Below are 22,292 nucleotides of genomic sequence, written 5' to 3'. Positions count from 1 at the left end.
AGCCAGCCACTGTTGAATACTCCCTGTAATGGGGAACCTGCTACCTCTCCTGGAGAATATTCCATGGTTGCATAGATACAGGTGTTAGAAAGCATGCCCACAGGACTGCAGTGTGACGGTCAAAGAAGAGCACTGAGTTGAAGAGAATGTGGCTCCATTTCAGAGGTGGAGGGCAGGTAGGTGTAAGGATACCACAGAGGATGACCATATCCAAAGTTTAGATTTATTCTTTTTCTTCTGAGGGACAAACACTATGTAGAAGACACAGAAATGCTTACATAGTCTTCTTCATTAGGAAGAGCGGTGCTGGTTAATTATATTGGTCTAGTACATGTCTCATTGTAGATTAAACAGGAAGTGATTCCTCCTTCCTGTTGACTTCTGTTAGCTTGCCACACAAAGCTTTAATTATAGAACGTATATCCATCTCCGCTCCCCTATGGGATAGTTTTTGCCCTCAAGGAATTGATGTCATAATCTAGACTTGGTTGGTAGCAGACTGTACATGGGAAGCCAAGGGGAAATATAGGTCCATTAATTCGGTTTGTTAGTTATTTACTATTTTGTGAATATTGTGTGTCTCCCAAGTTGGACTGCATATTCCTTCAGGGCAGGAATTATGTCTTCTGCCGGACGGTATATCCAACACTGAGCACACACGGTGCCACACACGTCTGTGCTTCATAATTATCTGTAGAAAACTGTGTTGTGGGTAGCACACTGAACAGGTGCTAAAGAATTAGTATGATTAACAGTGGCCAACAAGCCATTGGCTTAATGCTAATCAAACGTCCCCATTTAAAGAGTACACTGCATTTATTTAACCCCATTAAGTTACAACCCCATAACACATGTCAATTTTTGTGTTTTTAAAGTGCTTTAAAAGATATTTATTTTTTTACCAGGTGGAAAATAATGTCCTTTAAAAGGCATTTAATGTTTAGTGGAAAATGATATTACCAAAGCATGTAACAAGTTGTTCATCACCTTCAAGACATGGAATTTTTATAAATACACGGGTAACACTGAGTGCCGAAATGATGGGTGTGCATGGTCAGAGTACGAAATTAGACTTGCTGTTCATCCCATCTAGATGGTGTCTTAAGTCAAGAATGATCTTGAGCAGAGACAGGGAGGTATGTTGGGTAACTGTGCTTTTGAAGGTGACTTCCCTTGCTGTCTGATAGGTTTGTGTTAGTGATCAGGACAGCCATTCAGACTGACAGATCCCTGGACGTCCATGGCTTCAGTGACAGGGATAGGAATGTGGTTGACTTGAATATTCTTCAGACAGCCAAAAAATGATTTCCACACAGGGAGCTTCAGTGTCTTCAAATGGGCTTCAAGAGAAAAGGAGAGGCATTCCATGAGTGTGAATGTGCCCAATTTAGAAAATCGTCTTATTAGAGCTAAAGGGACCGAGGATCTCAGGCCAGCCAGTCACCTCCTCCTTTGAGCTGGCACCCCACGCCCCTGCCTGCTGTGATAAATCACCAACAAGGCTACTTATTCTTCAAGTTCTTCAAAGAAGCAAATTCCACAGCCCAAATCAACAGATAATAACTCTGAACACTAGTGCTTTTTATGGGTCATGGAAGACCCATAAAATTAACAAACTCTCTGGAGGAACATCAAACAAGGAAGAATGACAAGGCTCTTTCCAGGCAAAATTCCAGAACCTGCCTGGTTCTCCCATTCTGGCCCGCAAAGCTTAATAACTCATCAGTAAAACTAAATGTCTGGGGAGGAGAGACCAGTTTTTAGCCCCTTTCCTGATTCTTTGCTGCTATCAGGCTTGTAGGTAAAGGTAGCCTCTTAAGAGAGGCTTATGAACGACAGGCTTGGGACAGGAGAAGCAGCAGCAATGTGGCCTGGGCTATACAATGTGCCCATTGCTACCAATTGGGTTTTCCCATGTGTTGGAGCAAAGAGCCTCACTGTCTCCACTGTCCAGCCAACGGCTGCCCAGCTAATAACCCATGGCTGGGGCACTGATTTGTTCGGTTAAGATGGAAATGTTAAGAGCTGACGTGGGGCAACGTGGGTGTAGAAGCCAGGACAAGAGTTACCTGGAATGCCTCCAATGTACAGTGGCTCCTGAGTGCTGGCAGGTGGGAAGGGGAGCCGTCCAGCTGTGTAGCTATTCTCTGTGTCCAGTTCCAGGTGCAAGATGTGTTGTTTTATGGTGACTGGTGGGAAAGGAAGCTGGTCAGGTTGATTACCTGAGGACAGCCCTGCCCAATGTTTAATGACTACACTAGGGCTTCACCACGGGCTTCTTTTCAACCCATTGCTGTGGCAACACTATTGCTAGGAATTCCATCAACCTAGACACAAATTCAACTAGTTTTTCAACACTAAGTGGGATTTAGATGCTTTCACATACGTTGCAGGATTTAATCCTTCAAATAAATCTGTGAGGAAGATATGGTCACTCTTCTTTCCCAGATAAGAGATTGTGACTCTCAAGCATTGAGGAGCCTGACAAGACAGCTTGGTTATAAGTTGAATGAGTTGGGATTCCAGCTGCTCTCTCCAGAAGCCATCTTTATTTCACGAGATCTTAGCTTCCTTCCAAGGAGATTCTGACTTCTGAAAACCGAGTCACTTTTGACCCTCCAAATAAAATTCCTCCAGTGTGAACAATCCTAACTAATTGCAATGTAGTCAGCATTCAAATTAGACAAGAGACTACTCTTCTTTTTTGAAAAGGTATGTTAGCCAATACGGTTTAATATATTACCAAACCAATGTGCACAAGTTATTCATAAAACAGCAGATTTGGTTTGGGAGGCTATGCCTAATCTCCTCCCAGTGGTTTGTCTAAATCGTTTGCAGTAGTATTAAATGGACTTGAACAATAGCAAGAGCAAATACTTCCTGGGCACTTACTGCATATTGGACACTGTTGTGCACTTTACATACATTGTCCCATTTGATTTTCACCACCCTGGGAGGTGGGCCCTATTTTTATCTCCATTGTGTTGAGGGGGGAAACTGAAGATAAAGAGCAATTAAGTGGCTTGCCCAAGGTCACTTAGGTAAGGGCCGGAACTGAGATGTGATCTCTGTTCCTTTTGATTTCAGAGCCAAAATCTAAATCATAATGTTATACCGCCTTGAAAACACAGATTATCAGTTTTCTGAGCTCAAAAAGAAAATTCTCTGTATGTTACAGAGAACAGGTTGCAGCAGCCACGAATTGCATAAATGCAGCCAGGGCTGAGAATGGACATCTTCTCACCATGTCAGTCTGGTGGACTGAGCCAGGTCATATGCTAATGGATTGATAAAGCGAGGCTGTATCTGGGACATTCAAATCCAGATGGAAAGGGACACTGTTTCAGGGTGTGAACAACAGGTCACTGGACATCATACCTGTCACCGAGTGCCACCGCCCATCACACAGAGACTGCTTTGGTGTAACTGATGTCAAGATGCCCCCCGCCTCACTGTCCACAGAGGCCGTGACCTGGAAGACATATGCATTTTCCTATTTCCTTCAGAAAGGCTGCTGGAGCCAACTTCCCTGCCTTCTTTCCTTCCCACCGCTTGTCACCCTGAGGGCCCTGAAGCACCTTAGACATGGCCCCTCCCTCTCGCACCAGGTGATCACAGGAGGGCCAAGGCTTTGCAAGAATCTCTCTGCTGAGTCCCTTCCAGGAAGCAAGCTGCAAAGCCAAGGCCAGGCCTGAAGTTGCTGCCAAAGGTGACGAGCTCTTCCCTCCCAATCCAAACCCCTCCTCTGTCAGGCTCTACTCAAAGGTCACTGATCAGCAGGGAAGATCCTCCTCAAGCTATTGATAGGCAACTGCGGCCACAGTTCTGTTTAGAAGGACGCAAAATTTGGAAGGCAAAAATGCTGGCTGAGGCCTACGCCCTGCTGCGAGGGCCAGACAATTAGAATAATTCCATGAATGCATGCCGTAGGGTTGTAGCTCAAGGAATTCAGCAAGCTAACTGATTGCACTTGTACTGGGCACGTGTCAGGGGTCAGGCACTCATGCTAGCGTGCAGAATCCCACAGTCCCACTCTCTGGACCAGGGCCAAGGGCTGAACCAAGGTGAACAAATACCAGGACTAAAATAAGGAAATTGGTAACTAATTTGCATTTAATTTGCATGTAGCTAGACAGCAAGGCCAATTCTCAGGCAATTTTCCAGCTAAACAATGTCACTGCTGTTATGAAGGTCATCGTGTCTTGATTTTTGCGTATGCGATTATTTCCTCTCCAGAAGCTCTCGTGGAGCCCTACCGCCCCGCTCCCCTGAAAAGCCAGCCTTCTCTCAAGGCCAGCAAGCAGGTAGTTGCTTGCTCCTCTGGCCTACCAGAGGCCTGCTCAGACTTAAAGGCTGCATCTCAAATAGAATATGTTCTAGGAGTTTGGGCTATTTTATTTCCTTCTCTAGTTTCCCCCTCACAGTTAAGCTGTGGAAGGGTAGAAGTAAAGGAAAATGGCATATTATGGCTAAATAGAAGATCACAGGCCCAAAATGGAGCCACTTAGGCCGACTCACCAAACCAGTGCTTAATATCTAACCCAACTGAAGCTTCAACCTTCCCCAGAAATGTGGTCATGATAGGTCAGTCAGGAATTTTCTGAACAGCACCAATGACAACCTGTCACATGGACTTCTCCAACCCCCCAAAGAAATGTAAGGTAATCTACCTAATAAGACGCTTTCCTCTAAATGGAAGGTAACCTTGCCTGGAACAGTCCTTTCTTTTCTTTTGCTAATGAGTTCCTTGCCCCACCGTCATTCCTATAAAAACCTTCCATTTTGTACAACTCCTCAGACTTCTCTCTATTTGCTAGATGGGATGCTGCCTGATTCATGAATCAATTAATAAAGTCAATCAGATCTTCAGATTTATTCGGTTGAATTGCTGCTCTTTAACATTATCAATCTTGGCCTTGAGGCCTTCCTGGAACGATTTGGTTTTTAAAAGAGTTTTTGAAAAGGAAAGAGATATAACCTGGTGGTAAAACTGGGGTATTGGCCAGGCCCCCGAGTGACAGGCAGGATGAAGCAGGAGAAGTGTCCCCTGAAGGAGGAATCCCTTTAAGCCAAAGGAAGCCTGGAGCGGAGAGACCTGGGGCCAGCTTGGCTGCAGGGACCAGATAGGTTGGTGAGTGGTATAGGGAGCATAAGGAAAATCTGAAACTGATTCAGTGGATACCAGGCCATGGGCGTGGGCATGACATCGTGTAGACAGCTGGTGAGAACAACTATCTCATGAGTTCTGGTGCTGCCCTTATGAATAAAAGTAGAGATATGACAAGGGTGAAGGGGAGGAGAGAAAAATGAACATTTATTGCGTATCATAGTTGCTATTCTCTTGTCAAAAGCCCTGAGATATAAACATTATTATCCACATTTTAAAGACAGAGTCTGAAAGAGGTGAAGTAACTTCTCCAGGGCCATATAACTAAGTGGTGCAGTTAGAATTCAGCCCAAGATGATGAACAGGAAACACAATGACCAAATGACTTGTTAAAGGAAAATAGTAAGTTAGCCCTCAAGTCGGGTCTCTATTTTTTTTTTTTTTTTTTGAGAGAGAGACAGAGAGAGAGCGTGAGAGGAGGAAGGGCAGAGAGGGGCGGGGAGATGGAGAATCCCAAGGAGGCTCCACACTGCCAGTGCAGAGCCGGGACCCAGAGCTCAAACCCATGAAGTTGTGAGATCGTGACCTGAGTTGAAACCAAGAATCAGATGCTTAACCAACTGAGCCACCCAGGCGACCCTGAAGTCAGGTCTCTTAAAACAAGATTGGATCCCACTCCGTCACAACTCCACCTACTGTGGTCTCCAGAAATGAATGTGGTCCTAATGCAAACCCATAGATCCCGTCCCCCCGCTGTCATCAAACTGTACGCACCTTTCCTGCCTCCATATAAACACATAGGTGCTTCCCGGGCTGACTTCCGACGTGCATTAGGATGCCAGTGAGGCTTCTTGGGCGAATGCTGAAGACAAGCTTAAATTCCGGCCCCAATAACACAGAATTAGCTTCCAAAAGAAAGTAAAACAGTTAAAACATCGTAATTCAAGAAAAAGGATGGAGTTCTTCAGACTCAAAGACATAAACTGTTCCAAACTGCCCCTTACCCAGGATGATATGACCTCCTTCTTGGGAGAAATAAATGCCTTTCTCCACAGAGCCACTCAAGCAGGGGGACACAGCAACGCTTGCAGCAATGGTGTTTAGGGGTTTCAGATTCAACTGAAAGTTCCTCAGGCATCCCACAAAGCTGTTTGGGGGGAGGCTCTGCAACCAAGCAGAAGAGAAAGCAAACTTTATTAAGCCACAACTCCCAGAGACATATGGGCAGCCAAGGTTAAAGGCAGGGCAACTGTCTGCCAAAGGGGTTTGGGGGGGGGCAGAATTCATCCATCCTGCTTCAGAGAGTCAGGTGGGCCTGACTGTTGCATTTGGCTCCCTGCTCACACTGCCTAGAAAACCCTGGATACCAGACGTCCGGTGGGTGGCCGAAGTTTGAGGCCAAAGTTTGAGGGCACCAAGTGGTATGTATGCAAGGGGCAAGGGCAGTGGAGGTCGCTAGCTAGTGCTGGTCAGTGACCTGACCCTGGTCCACATGACAGGGCTACAACAAGGGAAATCTCTGCCTTCCAGTATATAGATATCACTGTCTCTTTGCAGGTACAAACCACTTCTTAGAGTTTAATGAGCCTATGCGATTGCTTAATGCAGGGCAGCTGACTGAAAAAGAGGCCAAAACATTCCAAAAATAATAAAGTGCAAAAAAGCTTCCTAAATTGTTGGGCTCAGTGCACCACCAACAAATCATGAATGCTGTGGAGTTAAAATAAGACACAAGGCATAGCATCAGTGGGCATGCATGGAGCACCCAAAGGTGGCCTGGAACAAGGGCTCCTCACCTAGGGCCCCTGCGTGCACCTCCAGGGTTCTGTGATCTCTTAAATTATATAGCAGATGCTCTCTGCATGTGCATTTTCCTGGGAAGAAAGACTACCTTTTCTCTTTAAATTTTTTAAAATTTATTTTTGAGAGAGAGACAGAGCATGAGTGGGGGAAGAACGGAAAGAGAAGGAGACACAGAATCCGAAGCGGGCTCCAGGCTCCAAGCTGTCAGCAGAGAGCCCAATGAGAGCCTCGAACCCACGAACTGCCAGATCATGACCTGAGCCGAAGCCAGATGCTTAACTGACTGAGCCACCCAGGTGCCCCAAAAGACTGTAACTTTTAAAATTTTTTTCAAAAAAAATTGAAGAATCACTGAATAAAATCCTTAGACTCCCTTCCAAAATAAATGCTTTTAGGACCCTGGAATCCTACACAACAGATGCACTATGTGATAATTTTAAGACATGGTGATATTAGGGATGCATATGGTGTCAGTGTCAACAATAAGCTACCGACTGGACTCCCTATGAAATTTTTAGTTTCTTAAAATTTACCACCTTATGCAATGAAGAGCCTGTATCTGAAACCAAGCTCAGACTCTGCAGGGAAGGTCATTGCCTAACACTGAATCCCTAAGGGCGACTGCAGGTTGTGGTACTCAGAGGCAGACATTGACTGGATGTTGCCTGCCCTCTGAAACGATGTGGAGCAGAGTAACCCGTGGTTTGCATCCTCGGGTGGAGGGGATGTTGCAAAAAGAAACTTGGTTCCTAAGAATGATATAAATGGGGTACTACAGATTGTCCCATAGATTAGGATGCTGACTATGACTTATCCAGGACAAAAGAATATCCATACTGTGCTCTTGAATAGCTACCCCATCCTGTGATTTCTCTGAGAGGGAAATAGTTACATACAGAGGTTGCAGAAAAACAAACATTTACACTGAGGATTCTCCTTAGCAATTAATGCTATATATTATGCATGTATTATACAATATATCACATATATATTATATATCATATAATATTCATTATATAATGTATATTATAGAATATTATATGTAGTATTAATATATGGCAATTATATATAACTTTATTACATATTATACATATACATAATACATACAGTACATATATGTATAGTATATATGTATTATACATGTATTGTATATGTATATAATATATAATATGCATGTATATATGTAGAATATATAATAAAGCAAAACACTACTTTATGACATGCTGGAGGCTGCTTCAGATTCTGTCTCTCCCTCTCTCTCTGCCCCTCCCCTGCTCACACTCTCTTTCTCTCTCAAAAATAAATAAACATTAAAAGAAAATTTTAAAGTATTTTGAGATTCTTGAATATCTTATATAATTATAATGATTACCGATTAAAATGTTTTAATTAAGATATAATTGACATATAACATTATATTTTTTTCAGGTGTGCAGCATAGTGATTCTATATATAATTAGTGCTGTGAATACCATAATAAGTCCAATTAACATCCATCGCTACACATAATTACAAACTTTTTTTTCTTATGGTAAGAACTTTTATGATTTACTTTCTTACCAACTTTCAAATACAGAATACAGTATTATTAACTATTAACTGTGGTCGCCATGCCTTATATCCCAAGACTTATTCATTTTATTTATTTTATAACTGGATGTTTGTACCTTCATTTAAAAAATTTTTTTTCTAATGTTTATTTTTTGGAGACAGAGAGAGAGGATGTGAGTGGGGAAGGGGCATTGAGAGGGGGAGACACAGAATCTGAAGCAGGCTCTAGGCTCTGAGCTGTCAACACAGAGCCTGACACAGGTCTCGAACCCAAGAGCCGTGAGATCATGACCTGAGCCAAAGTAGGATGCTTAACCCACTGAGCCACCCAAGTGCCCCTGGAAGTTTGTACCTTCTAACCACTTTCATGATTATATTATAAGGTGAATTATTTTTATATACAGTTCTGAAGCACGACTGTTTTTGGCATGAAATGCTCACCATGCTGTGTGGTTACCATTTGTCACCATACAAAGTTATTACAATATTATTATTTTTTTTTAAATTTTTTTTTCAACGTTTTTTATTTATTTTTGGGACAGAGAGAGACAGAGCATGAACGGGGGAGGGACAGAGAGAGAGGGAGACACAGAATTGGAAACAGGCTCCAGGCTCTGAGCCATCAGCCCAGAGCCTGACGCGGGGCTCGAACTCACGGACCGCGAGATCATGACCTGGCTGAAGTCCGACGCTTAACCGACTGCGCCACCCAGGCGCCCCAGTTATTACAATATTATTGACCAGGTTCCCAATGCTGTACTTTTTATCCTGGTGAATTATTTATTTTACAACTGGAAGTTTGGACCTCTTAATTCCTTTCTCCTATTTGGCCCATCTGCCACCCTCCCCCGCCCCCCACCACCCCACCGACTTCTGCCAACCACCAGTTTGTTCTCTATATTTATGAGTTTATTTCTTTTTTGCTTGTTTATTCATTTGTTTTGGTTTTTTTTTTAAGATTCTACATATGAGTGAAATCATATGATATTTGTCTTTCTCTGTCTGACTTATTTCACTTGGCAAAATAGCCTCTAGGTCCAGCCATGTTGTCACAAATGTCAAGATTTCATTCTTTTTTATGGCTGAGTAATATTTCATTGTATATATGTCCCACTTCTTCATCTATTTATTTATCAGTGGATGCTTGGGCTGTGTCCAATATCTTGGCTATTGTAAATAATGCTGCAATAAACATAGGGGTGCATAGATCTTTTCAAATTAGTGTCTTTGTTTTCTTTGGGTAAATACCCAGCAGTGGAATTATTAGATTGCACAGTATTTCTCTTCTTAATTTTCTGAGTAACCTCCACACTATTTTCTATGGTGGCTATTCCAGTTTGCATTCCCCGCCCCCCCCCAACAGTGCGTGAGAGTTCCTTTTTCTCCATTTCCTCACCAGCTCTTGTTATTTCTTGTCTTTTTGATAACAGCCTTTCTGTCAAGGGTGAGGGGATATCTCATTGTGCTTTTGATTTGCATTTCCCTGATGATGAGCGACGCTGAGCATCTTTTGTGTGTTGGTGAAACATAAATATTTACCTTTGGTTTCCATGAGGGAGGTGATCCCACGTAAACTGGTGCTCTGAGGCCGAAGGTGGAATTTCCAGGCAAACTTCCTTCCTGGGCCCTCAGACCATCCACAACCAAGTGCCCCTTTTCTCCATCTTGCCCAAACACCACCTTAAGAGTAAAGAAGATAAATTAATCGTTTTTTATCTTTGACAATTGGTGATGTATTTTATTATTGGTCACAGCACATTTTTTAAACAATGTTTTTCTTTTTCTTCAAGGAGCTTTAAAAAATTAGAAAATTTTCTCCCTAATATTGTCATCATCATCACCATTTTGTGAGATTATGGTGGATACTGAATAGAGTAAGCTAGAAAAGTGAAATTTGAAAAAAAGGATTCCTTGAAAGTCAACTACTAAAAAGATACACTTGATCTAGAAACTTATGCAAAAGAGAAACAAATGAAGAGCCACAGGAGTATAAATGAAGACACACCCAGGCAACAAAGGGGAAGGAATAGTTTGTGCAGAGCTAAGAAGGGAAACATCTCCCTTCCACACGGCTCTTGGAGCAAGGGGCCAGTGGCTACTTCTTTACTAAAAGGGAGCACACATTTTAAACTCTTTGCTAAATGTCTGGGGTGGACCCTGCCATCTCATGGCTACGAGACTATTCATTAATGACTCCCCAACTTATACTCCCAGCTGTGACCTCTGGCCTCCCCACCCATCTACTGACAGCTGGGCTTGAATGTCTGACAGGCAACTCACCCCAAGGATGTTCACAGCAGAACCCATCCTCTTCCCCAGTTCTAAAATGCTCCCTTCCTGGCCACAGCTCCTGCATCCCAGTACCAGTCCCTCTGTTGACCCAACTGCTGGCCCCAAATCACAGGACTTGATACTGACTCCTCTTTCTCTCACATTCCACGTGCAATCCACCAGCAAACCCTCTCGGTTTTCAGAGCACATTCTGGACAGTGCACTTCTATCCACGATCGTGGAGGACTCTTGAAGCAAAGGCAGTAGCGTCCATCTGGCTGCCTTACTTCCATGCTTACCCCCACTTCATCTCTTCAAGCTAAAGGCAGCTTTGAAAATATACATCTGTTCATGCAATGGTCCTTTTTTAGTTTAATAGTCTTCAGAAGCATCAGAGACACTCAGAATAAAATCTGAGTCCTCACCTTGGTTTCAAAGCTGGTATGATCTGGGCCCTGCCTCATTCTTGAATCCCATCTCTTATCCTTTCTGTTCTGTTCACTCAACTGATCCCTATCTCAGGGTCTTTGGGCTTGCTGTTCCCTCTGCCTGGATCACCCTTTCTATAACTTCAAGTGACTGTCACCTCCCAAAGGAAGTTTTGTTTTACTACCCTATCTGAAATCGTTCCCACACTCAGCCACTTCCTTACCTTGCTCTAATGCTTTCTCCAAGCACCTACCAATATCTGACATTATATTGGGTATATTTGTTTATGTGCTCTAGGATGGCAGCTCATTAAATATTTGTTGAAAGACTAAGTGAATATAACTTGTCAAGCTGCTTACGTTTTTTGAGATCTAGTTCCCTCATCAGGAAAAAAAAAAAGGTCCCTTTTGTCTTAAATTGAATTTTTCTTCAAATCTGGATGCCTTCAGGGAAGATCTGGAATGCTAGAGATCTCGGTCTTTAAGCTTGTGCTATCCAGAAGGCATTCCAGGCTCAGAGAGGGGCCTGGAGACCCAGACATGGTCTTGACAGACAGAAATTGTCCAGGAAGCAGGGGTGGGAAGCGGGTAGGGGACACAGCCCAGGGAGGCAGGGCGAGGACCCCGAAGAAGTGGTCAGTAAAGCCCATCTGGGCACTGAGGCATCCGTGCACAACCTCCTCGCCCAGCACATGCAGCCATTTCCTGTGCGAAGACATGGGGGTGCCCAGTGCCTCCGGCCACACGGGCTCTCCCAGCGCTGTGCTTCTGTGGCTGGCAGAATGTGGACACTCCTTTCCAGGTACTCCATAGTGAATTCTGTAGCAGGGGGAGGGGCTCACACAGCCCCAGGTCTTACCGTGTGCCATTTCCCATCATTGCACTTCTCTTTGCTTTTGAGCCTCAGCTTTTTCCCTTCTGCCCCCAAAGCAAAGGTGAGTCGTCCCTTTGAAAGATAAAGAGCCATATAGGAACTCTTAGTGCCCGTGTAAAACACGAGCCCTCTGGAGGAGGCTGTCCGCACGTCCACAGCAAACAGTGACCTGTCAGGAAAATAAAGCAAAAGGCAAAGAAGGAGAATAGACGTGTTTAGTGTTCTTCTGAGTCCCTGAAGCCAGGAGAGGGGATGAGGCACAGACACCCAAACCCCCATGATTCAAATGCATGAACTAAGGCATGTACTGATTAAATGACCTATTTCTTTAGAAATTTTTAAAAGCCATTGTAGCCCAGCTATTAAAAGTTTTATGTATAATTTTCTTACTATATTGGGGAATAATGAGCAAACTCTAGGGCAAACCTAGACGGCGGTGTAAGCTCCAGCATATGGCAAGAACGAAGATGCCCTACTGTTTAAAAAAAGTCTGCACTTAAACAGATCATGGTAAGTTATATACATCATTTGCCATTTCAACCTTTATAAAGTGTATAGTAGCATTAAGTACATTCACATGACTGTGCAACCAGTGTCCAGAACTCTTTTCACCTTGCAAGACTGAAACTCTGTACCCAGCAAACAACACTTCTGCATTCCCTGCCCTCTGTACCAGTGGTGACCGCCATTCTACTTCCTGTCTCTCTGAATTTGACTACTGAGGTCTCTCACATACGTGGAATTACACAGTATTCGCCTTTCTGTGACTAACAGCTCATTTCACTTAGCAGCCAGTCACTTTTTAACCCAGTGAATATCATTCTATTTTGTATATGTGCAAGGAGTGGAACATTGTAAGGGGAAGTTGTGTGTGTGTGTGTGGGGGGGGGGGAGTAATTTGAATAACAAGGATTTGATTTAAGCATCAGGGAAGCATTTTCTTTCTGTTAGACATGTTTAACACAGAGGCGGGAAAGTACAGACCCACCTTCTCCCATCCACCTTTATGTTTCCTGGACCTTAATATCCCAGCTACAATGGAACAGGAATTAAGCAAGCATCACACAGTAAAAGCAAAGAGTGAAAGTGAATATTCCTTTGCATGATGGTTACATATCATATGGACATCTGGTTGGGCAACATTAATTTTGCAGGAGAACTCACATTCACTCACTTACCCACCCACCCATCCACCCATTTATTCATTCATCCAACAATATTTAATGAGAGTGTAGTATGTATGAGGCCCTGCGGTGGGCACTGGGAATACAATGATGGATGTTTCATTCTTAGCTGTTTCTGATGCATGGGTGCACTGACAGGGGTACCTAAAAGTGCAGCGTGACAAGGTGGTGGAGGACGCAGGTTACCAGTAGGCTGTCATCATCCACTCCTTTTGGTTTATGTCTAAGCACAACCCAGACAGAGGGCAGGAACTAGGTCTCTCCTGATTGAAGCTCTATCTCCAGTGCCTTGTACACAGCAGGCAGTCAACGCATAGTTCAGCTGAACTGAATAGTTAACTGAATAGCTGAATGAAATGGTAAATGGAAAACTCAGAGGCAGAACCAGGAAGCGGAAGAAAAAAATGACACTGTTACTTCTCTTTGCTTTTTAATACTGTGAGGTTGAGCAAACACTGAGATGCTTTAATTTTTCAGATTAGCAAGTTTCCTTGAGGGTGATGTTCTTCAAAATGAAAAAGAAATCTATATTTGTTAAATTAAACCAACCAGATGGTGACACCGCTCAATATTTCTCTTGGTGTAGCTGCGTGCGGAGGTTTAGAGAATGAGGGTTAGCCAATTTAAGGAGGATATTCGAACTTGCTACAGAATTAAAGTACTTTACATATGTGGGCTTGGTTATCAGACTTGACATTTGCTTTTCAGAGTTATTTCTTAAAGCAGCTTTCTTTCATAAAAGGCTAACTGACTAACACCCAAAAAAGACGGCACTATATTCAAATCCCAGCATATGATACTGTAGCTATGACGCTTCATTGCTGGTGGATAGGAGAATAAGGCAGGGAGTGAAGTGGCATTTTTATGCATTCGTCACAAGGATAAAATAGTGGTGCAGCATTTTAAAGGAGAGGCCAAAAATTGCCAGGATATAAATTAGAATGAGAACGATGGAAGAGCCCATATTCTGGACTGGTAGCATCCTGGAAATACACTCCGATTGCTAGAATATTTGAGATTAATATAACTCAAAAGTTACATCTGCTAATGATTACTCTTTTCCACTTTCCCTTTAAAAATGTTCGTTTTCCCATTTATTACATATAATTTAGTGTTGCAAGGGAAGGTGCTGGGGTCAAATCCTCAGAAGAAGCCAGAGGACTCACCACACGGAACGTGATGAGAGAGAAGATGTAAGACAGAAGGCGGCTTTGCAGGGAGAGGGGAGGGCAGAGCTGGTAGAGAAGCCTCCGAGCCCAGGCAGGTGGGAGGGGAGGCCGGGAGCATCTGCACAGAGATCATGGTCATTAAGCTCAGCTTGGCCAAGGGCACAGTCAGCGGGAGTGGGGGCTTCCTCCCAACAGGTAGCCCCGGAAAGGGCTAATAACTGAGTGGGACGCCACTTCTTAGCCTCCACTAGCACAGTTCTGGCAAATCAGGGATCCCAGCTGGAGTTGGGGAGCTGCTGGCATAGGGTTCTCCTTCCAAACTCCACCCTTCCCTTTTCCGGCCTTCACATCTGCCTGTGAATCGTGCACTTTGCTTATTGAGTACGTGAGGGCCAGCCCCTTGCAAGCTACTACATCTCCTCCCTGCAAGGAAAGCATTATCAACATTTAGCTGATGAGAAAATGGAGATTCAAAGAGATGTAGCAACTTGCAAAAACATGCGAGGCAAGCATAATGATGCCAAGTTTACGGAGAGAAAGCTGAGGCTTAAAGAAGCTGAACTCTAGCCTATGGTGTCCGCGGATTTGCTGCTCCAAGCTCCAGAGTGAACGTGCTGTGGGGGTGCGGTGGCTGGCAGCCCCCCTCTGCCGTGCCCTCAGGTCTGCAGTGGCATATGGATGACTCCCAGCCAAGAACTGAGCTCAGCAGCAAAACTAGAGCCAGGCCATTTATGCTCAACTCTTCTAAGGGGTGACCTTTGCTTTGCTGATGCCCCATGGTTAACGGCGCCATTCCCGTCTCAGCCGAAGGCTCTCCCTGCCAGCCCCCCTCCCTCCACCTTTATCTCCCACAGGAACAATACATCTCTTGCACGTCTAATCCCATCTTGAATGTGCATCCCAGAGGACCGAACTGGCAAATGGCCCGAGGTCACACAGCTAGCAAGTGGCTGAGTGGGGACTGAACCTCAGTCTCAAAGCCAGGCCTTTTTGACCCCTGGGAAATTCTGCTTCTGGACATAAACCATCACAGAATTGTGGCACCTTGTTATTTATGTCTCTGAATCATATGAAAATGGCAAACCTTGTTTTCCTACTTTTATCCAACATAATTAATATGTCTTCACTTCCTCCTCCCCAAAAGTGATGCGACTTGTTAGCACAAGAAGTCCAAAAGTGGTCTCTAAATATGATCTATCTGGCACTGAGTCTACTTAAAAGGATTATTTTTCTCTGACTATAGAATGCAGACAAGAAAGGTGATTTATAACAGAGATAAATAGCAGCTTTGAAAAGAAGTGTCAGTCTTATTTTTAGAACACCGTCAATCCTCCACCAGGGCTGGCTGGGGGTTGGGAGGGTTGTTTTGGCCACCGAGCAGCCCCCACCGTGTGTGCGTTCCGGCTGCGGGGAGGGCGCATGCTTGGGCAGTCACGCTCCCTGTCCCGTGGGGGCCAGCACCTTCTTTCACAGAAGTGGTGGTGCCGCTTCATTAGGGACAGGTGCATCGTGTCCCGCTGGCTAGCCTGCTCTGGGGCACAACTGTCGAGTCACGTTCTGAGTTGGTGTGGGGGCAGGAAAATTAACAAATACCTGGGTTCCAGCAACTCCTGGGGAATCGTGAAGAGCAAGTGGCTGGTGGGACGGTCCCCAAACCTGAGGGCTCCGTGACTGGCCTGGGCCCGGGGAGGTGGCCGGCAAGACTGGGCCTCTCGCCACACCTCCATGCTCCTTGGAGAGGCCGCTGGTGTGTCCCTCAATGGCTGCCAGGGAGAGAAGCAAATACTGAGGACAGCTAATCATCAGGGGGAAGAGTAAAGAATACTTATCTTGCTAAGTGCCTCTCACAGTTTTTACTGTGATCCTAGGAGATTAATTCAATAGAGATGAATTCATCCTCGGGGAGGATGCATGTTCTTCCCATCCAATACAAGTTTGGTCTCTTTCCTGACAGCTGCTGCACCTGGGACCCACGGGTATCCAGAGTCCCTCCCCTCCATGGAGCTGTGGAATAATCGTCATGTCCCTTGAGAGAGCCAGCATTTGGCAGCAGCATGCCATGCCATGCCAGCCAGTAGGACACGGAGCCACCAGCCTACCACCTCTCCTTGGAGCCATTCATTTGGGTTTGTGCAGCAGGACAGTGAAAGAAACAGAGAGCAAGAACCAGAAGGTGTGGGGTGGGGAGGGAGGCATGGCCTGTCTCCATGTTAGTCAGAATTGACCTACGCACAGAAATGTGTCCTGGGCTAGATGACACGTTGAGCTTTTGAACAGAACTGAGTTTTAATGCCAAAAAATAACTAATAAATATCAAGTAGGGATGGAAAAATTGCTAGAAACCGAGACTCTCCAGCTGTTCTCCTGTTTTCTCTGCTCTGTGGAGCCCAGATTGCGATCATGTGTCCACAGCCCCCACAAGACCCAGTGCTCCGCTGGGTTCTCTATTTGTCAAAGTGAAGGGCGGGGATTCGCTGTGCCAGGGACAGGTTGAGGAATGAACATGTGACCTCCCTCTTGGACAATGAACCTTGAGGGGAAACAGGGGATGGGGCCTCTGACAAATACATCTTTGCTAACAAAGACGAGCTGATCCATGGGTCTGGTGCTGAGCATTATTCCGTGAGGATACGAAGCCCTGAACTACGCAGGATGGGGCTGAGATGGGCCAGGCCTCAAACACTACCTGTCCCTGAACTGTCCATTATGTGACCCTATAGATCTTCTTATCGTAAACCATTTTACTTTGGAGCTAACGGCTAAAGGCTTCCAAACAAATTTAAATTCCTCCAAGATCAGGTTACCCTCCTGGACCTGATTCCTGGACAGGGTGTTCGGAATAGAAACTCGATACCACTTATTTAAAACGTTTTGTGTCGACACATTGCTGAGTGGAGATGGGCAATCATACCCACCAGAGAGTTAAATGAATTGCTTAAAACCGCTTCACATGCAGCCCACCCTGGATCCTAATGGAGCTTCCTTACTGGGGCCTCGCTCCCTCCCTGAGTCTTCTTTGTGTGGCAACAGCAGTAACATCGAGATGAACAGTTTTCATAAATACCTTTTGTCACCAACTCTTCCTTCTCATAATGGCACCAACCTCCTTCAAGGCACCCAGGCCCTACACGTTGGCCATCATGGACACCCACCTCCCTTGCCTCTTCCCTGAGTTCAGTTTCCATGTCCTACTTCATTTCTGTGACACAACTGCCACTCCCAGTCCCTCTACCCTGAAAGCCAGACTCCTGACTCTCTTGCCTGGACTTTGTCAGTAGTTTGCCAGTTTGACTCCTTGTCTATAGAACTTTCCCTCATCAAACCATCCCACAGGCTGCTGCCTGTTATTGTTTAAACATGGTTTAAAGCAATCCTTTCAAAGGCTTCATGTTGACTACAGAAAAATGTCAAAATTACATTAGGTCACCCTATCCCTGATGGGGCTCAAATGTGGAATTCTGAGCTTACCTCTGTCACTCCCCTTCCTCCACCCAATTTCCCCTGTTCACCAAGCTTTCCAACCCTGTAGAGGCCACAGGATGTGGTCTGAAGAGAACATTCTTTGAGATCTACAGCTCTAAGTTTGAATTCTGAGTCTACCGTGTACTGACTGGGTGCTCTTGGGCAAGTTGCCTTTTTTTTTTTTTTTTTTTTTTTTTTAAAAACCTCTCTGAGACTCCGTTTCCTGACCTGTAGAGCTGGCATTGTATTCTGCTCTCAGAGGGGTGTGGTGAGAACCGAAAGAGATAGTACGCAGACTGGTGACGATCAGAGAGATGTACGGGAAGTGTCATGCACCCGAGTTACACCCACATCCTGCCTCCTGGCTTCGGGCTTCTGCTCGTGCAAAGCAACATCTACTTGTCTAAATCCAACCCATGCTCCAGACCCAGTTCGTGTGTCACCTCCTCCAGAAGGACCCCCCTGATTTGTGGGGCAGGGAAATTTCTGCCTGCCGCACGTTTTTTGTTTTCACTGAGGTTATTAGTGTGTGTAATAATAACAGCCGATATTTATCACATGCTTATCATGTGCCAGGCACTTTTCTACATGTTGTATGTTTAGCACCTCTTTTAATCCTCACGACAACACTAGGAGATCTTACTTTATATATCTGCATTTGTGTTTCAGGAAATAGACCCGCTGAGAGGTTAAATAATCATTCACGGCCACACACCTAATATGTGGTAAAGCCCGGTGCAAACCCAGTAAGTCTGACCCCCAAGTCTAGTACTTAACCACAAAGCTTTGTTGCTTTCTTTCTATTATTGAGCTTTTGGAGGCAAAATTAATGTCTTATTCCGTCGAATCTGGGGGCTTGCACAGAACAGGGGCACAATTAAATACAGCGTATTCACTGGCGGCTCCCGCATCAGTGGACCCAGCCTCTGCCCCCCATCCACTGAGGCCCACTCAGAGACAGTCCCTGACGGCTTTCTCTCTGTAGATGTCCTCCAGGCACCTGTCACTCAATATACAATATACTCCACCCAGTCTCTTTTCCTCCAAATACTTGTCCTTCTTCTATGTCCATGAAATGGCATCTCCACCCATCCAATAACCCGGACTAGATGTCTCAGAATTACATTAACTCCTGCCTCTCCCTTGCCGTCCACATTCAATTATCATCTGGGTCCTGTATGTTCTATCTTCTAAATAGCTTTGAACCCCTTTCCTTCTCTCCATCTCTATCATCACTGTGTTAATTTAGCCTCTCAGTAACTCTCAGCCTTACAATGAAAAAAAAAATGAATATATGATTTCATTCCTGATGGAGCAGTCCTAAAGATGTTGTTTTCATATCAGCAAAATGACTACCCTCTATAAAGTATATTTCTTCCTAGTAGCATAAAACATTTCTTATTACGGACTATCTATTCAACTTCTCCAAATCACCGTGCAACAAGGGAAATATTGGCAGACAAGTAGCATGGGGGTTGACGTTGAGAGAAAAGTGTGCTGAACAGAAGCACATTGCTCTTAGGAGGGTGCAGGCTGTGGGATCAAGCTATCTGGTTTTGAATTCCTACTGCACCTTCTATCTGTGGGAGCTTGGGGAAATTGCTTATCTTTCTAAACTGCTGCATCTTTTTCTGTAAGATGTGGCTAGTAATATACTTGCTTGGTACTATTACTGTAGTATGGTCATATAGAAGTACAGTAATAATACATCCCTCACAAGGTTACTTGCAGATGTAGTAAGAAAAGCCACTTAAAGAGCTTAGCGCAATGCCCGGCGCATAGGAGGTGCTCACTAATACCCATTAATCATATTAACTGTAACCTCAGACACAGGGAGGTCATAGTGTTGACCTCGGCCACAGCAAGGAATTCTTTAAGTCCTAATGCTGTGTCCAATTCATTACAGTGCTTCTGCTCCTCCAAACGAGATTTTACTTCCTTTCAGCCTTAGTGCTGCACAGTAGAATCACCTGGAAGCTTTACAAACTCCTGCCACTTGGACCTATTTCAAGAGCATCTGATGTAATTAGGTGGGATGCAACCCAAGCACTGGGATTTTAAAAGCTCCCCAGATGTTTCCAGTGTGCAGTCAAGGTCAAACCACACTGGTATTGGCAAGGCCTGGGTGCATGTGCTTATGTTGTCTTAAGAGCCAGGGTGGAGGGTTGTCTATGGGGAGGGGAAGGGGCATGACCCTTGTATTCTAGAGAAAATCACTATACCTGTTGGGTACACAACAGGAATGTCAAAAGAGTGAGACATTGTGTATAGGAATTGAGAAACCTGAGATTCAATTTGTTATGTCTACAAAAAATTGCCAAATTTTCATCAAGATACAAAATAAAAGCTAAAACAGAAACTTTTCCACATTTTGGCATAATCCAATTGTTGATGACCTATCAATCCCTGGACGCACTGACGACCCTTCCTGGAGGCACTGACCACCAAGGGATCAGGTGATCTGCACCCTTAACACCACCCCAGCCCTTTCCCCAACATCTCATGTGGGGTAGGAATCGCTCACAAGAATCCTCTGGGAAGAAGCAAAAGCCAGTGTAGGGTACACTTACCTGGTTGATACTGAAAGTGTGGGCTTTGTCAAACCTTGTAGAACCTCTAAGCAACATGAGGAAAGGTGGTTTATTTAAACTGCAGCCTCCCAGGGACACACCTCTCTTGGTAGATTTACTGGCCAAGTCCAGGACTGCAGGTCTCTCTGAGAGCCTGGAATGAGGGCAGAAAAGAAAACCACTGCCAAACTCTGACATCTCAAGGAAGGTGCACTGGCACGAGAACTTGCTTTAAGAATACACGTTCACACTGTCATGGTTTCTAGGTAAACTTTCCTCTCCTACCTGTACATTGTTTCTAGAGGAGGCACTGGGCTCAGAAAAGGAGGATGTGCTGTTACCCATGTCTGCATTCCCTAAAATACCCAGCACAGTGTCTTACCAGCAGAAAGGCCTGAGAAACTGTATTCACTTAAATGGTTAGGGCTGGGGCAAAGCCAGTATACTACAGCTCTTTCTTTAGAACAGGTGTCATCTAGAAATATGAAAATGAAATATGCAGAGAGGAAAAAGGTGGGTGTCGATGATCTAGAGTGATGGTGGACATCAGGAACCTTAGAAGTGAGTTTGTAGAAGGCTTTTTATCATGTGGACTTGTGTAGGAGAGTCTCACAGATAAATCTGCTTTATCTTGTGATTGGTGTCTGAGCCTTGATGGAAAATAGGAGCCCCCGAGCTCCCAACAGGTTGCCTGAGTTTCCTTACCAGTCCTGGGATCCCCTTCTGCCCTGGGCAGGGCTTTGCCTTTTATCTAAAAGTGATCATCTGTGCTGATGGCACAGAGCCTGCTTGGGATTCTCTCTCTCCCTCTATCTATCTGTCCCTCCCCGGGTTGTGTGCTGTCTCTGTCTCTGTCTCTGTCTCTGTCTCTGTCTCTCTCTCTCTGAAAATAAGTAAATAAACTTATGGGGTGCCTGGGTGGCTCAGTCAATTGAGCGACCGACGTCAGCTCAGGTCACGATCTCATGGTTTGTGAGTTCGAGCCCCGTGTCAGCATCTGCGCTGACAGCTCAGAGCCTGGAGCCCATTTCAGATTCTGTGTCTTCCTCTCTCTCTCTGCCCCTCCCCTGCTCACGCTCTGTCTCTCTTTCCTTCGAAAATAAACAAACATTAAAAAAAATTAAAATAAATAAACAAACAAAATAAAAGAAAAATAAGGTGATTATTTTGAATCAAAAGAAAAGAACATCTAAACATTTGCACGCTAGCACCAGGCTCCTCTCTCTATAGAGAGATACGTTTGAGTTTGACAGTATGGTGGTCTGGTTTCCCAGCAGTACACTGGCCCATGCAAGCCGTCAGCCCCCAAAATGGGACAGATTCTGATTAAATCAAATGTGCAGTCTTGATTCAAATGAAGTGAAATTTCAGTTTGGAAAATTCTCAGGGCCATCATCCAAAAATTAATTTTGATTAGACCTTTTCCAAGGTTATGTGCCAAAGCTGCTCCCACAAAGGGAGGCAGGGAAGTTTTTGTGGGAGGTGGTTTGTTTTTAACGTGTGTATCTTGTCTAAGAAGACATGGGCAAGTTTGTGGAATGAGGGCCTGGTGCAGCACGTGGTGACACATCCAGCTGTGCTACCAGAGCAAGGAGATGCCCTCCCTGTAGGCAGGCGGCTCTCACACCCACAGCCACACACACAGGAAAGGACGCACCTCTGGATAAAAACATTGCTGATACAACCCTCAAAGTGACTTCCGCCCAGACGCAGGGTTTGCTGGGAATTTGACAAGTGTCTTAGCCTGTGGTTATTCTTCAGAGGCTGGTCATCAATGAGAAGCCGGAGTCTGGAAGAGGAGGAAGACAAAACAAGAGTGAGAACTGCAGGGAAGAAACGTTTCTCATCATGTGGTCAACTTATTGTCTTCGAT

General features: G+C 44.8%; 1 protein-coding gene across 3 annotated transcripts in view; it reads right to left on the bottom strand.

Moving 5' to 3' along the window:
• Window positions 1–201: 201 nt before the first annotated feature.
• LAMA3 (laminin subunit alpha 3) overlaps window positions 202–22,292 on the bottom strand; it is a 274,238-nt gene continuing 252,147 nt past the window's right edge. For all 3 annotated transcript variants that reach the window (XM_047826704.1, XM_047826703.1, XM_047826705.1), the window contains 10 exons: window positions 22,077–22,208; window positions 20,420–20,573; window positions 15,981–16,150; window positions 12,020–12,203; window positions 10,001–10,141; window positions 6,112–6,271; window positions 5,882–6,012; window positions 3,379–3,472; window positions 2,070–2,189; window positions 202–1,340 (listed from right to left, as the gene is read on the bottom strand). In XM_047826704.1, the coding sequence (XP_047682660.1) occupies window positions 1,195–1,340; window positions 2,070–2,189; window positions 3,379–3,472; window positions 5,882–6,012; window positions 6,112–6,271; window positions 10,001–10,141; window positions 12,020–12,203; window positions 15,981–16,150; window positions 20,420–20,573; window positions 22,077–22,208 (1,432 nt within the window). In that variant the 3' untranslated portion in view covers window positions 202–1,194. The remainder of the gene's footprint in view (window positions 1,341–2,069; window positions 2,190–3,378; window positions 3,473–5,881; window positions 6,013–6,111; window positions 6,272–10,000; window positions 10,142–12,019; window positions 12,204–15,980; window positions 16,151–20,419; window positions 20,574–22,076; window positions 22,209–22,292) is intronic.

Source organism: Prionailurus viverrinus, chromosome D3, assembly GCF_022837055.1.
Source record: "Prionailurus viverrinus isolate Anna chromosome D3, UM_Priviv_1.0, whole genome shotgun sequence".
NCBI classification, from domain to species: domain Eukaryota; kingdom Metazoa; phylum Chordata; class Mammalia; order Carnivora; family Felidae; genus Prionailurus; species Prionailurus viverrinus.
Note: the sequence above shows the minus strand (reverse complement) of the source record. Positions and strands in the feature narration are given on the sequence as shown.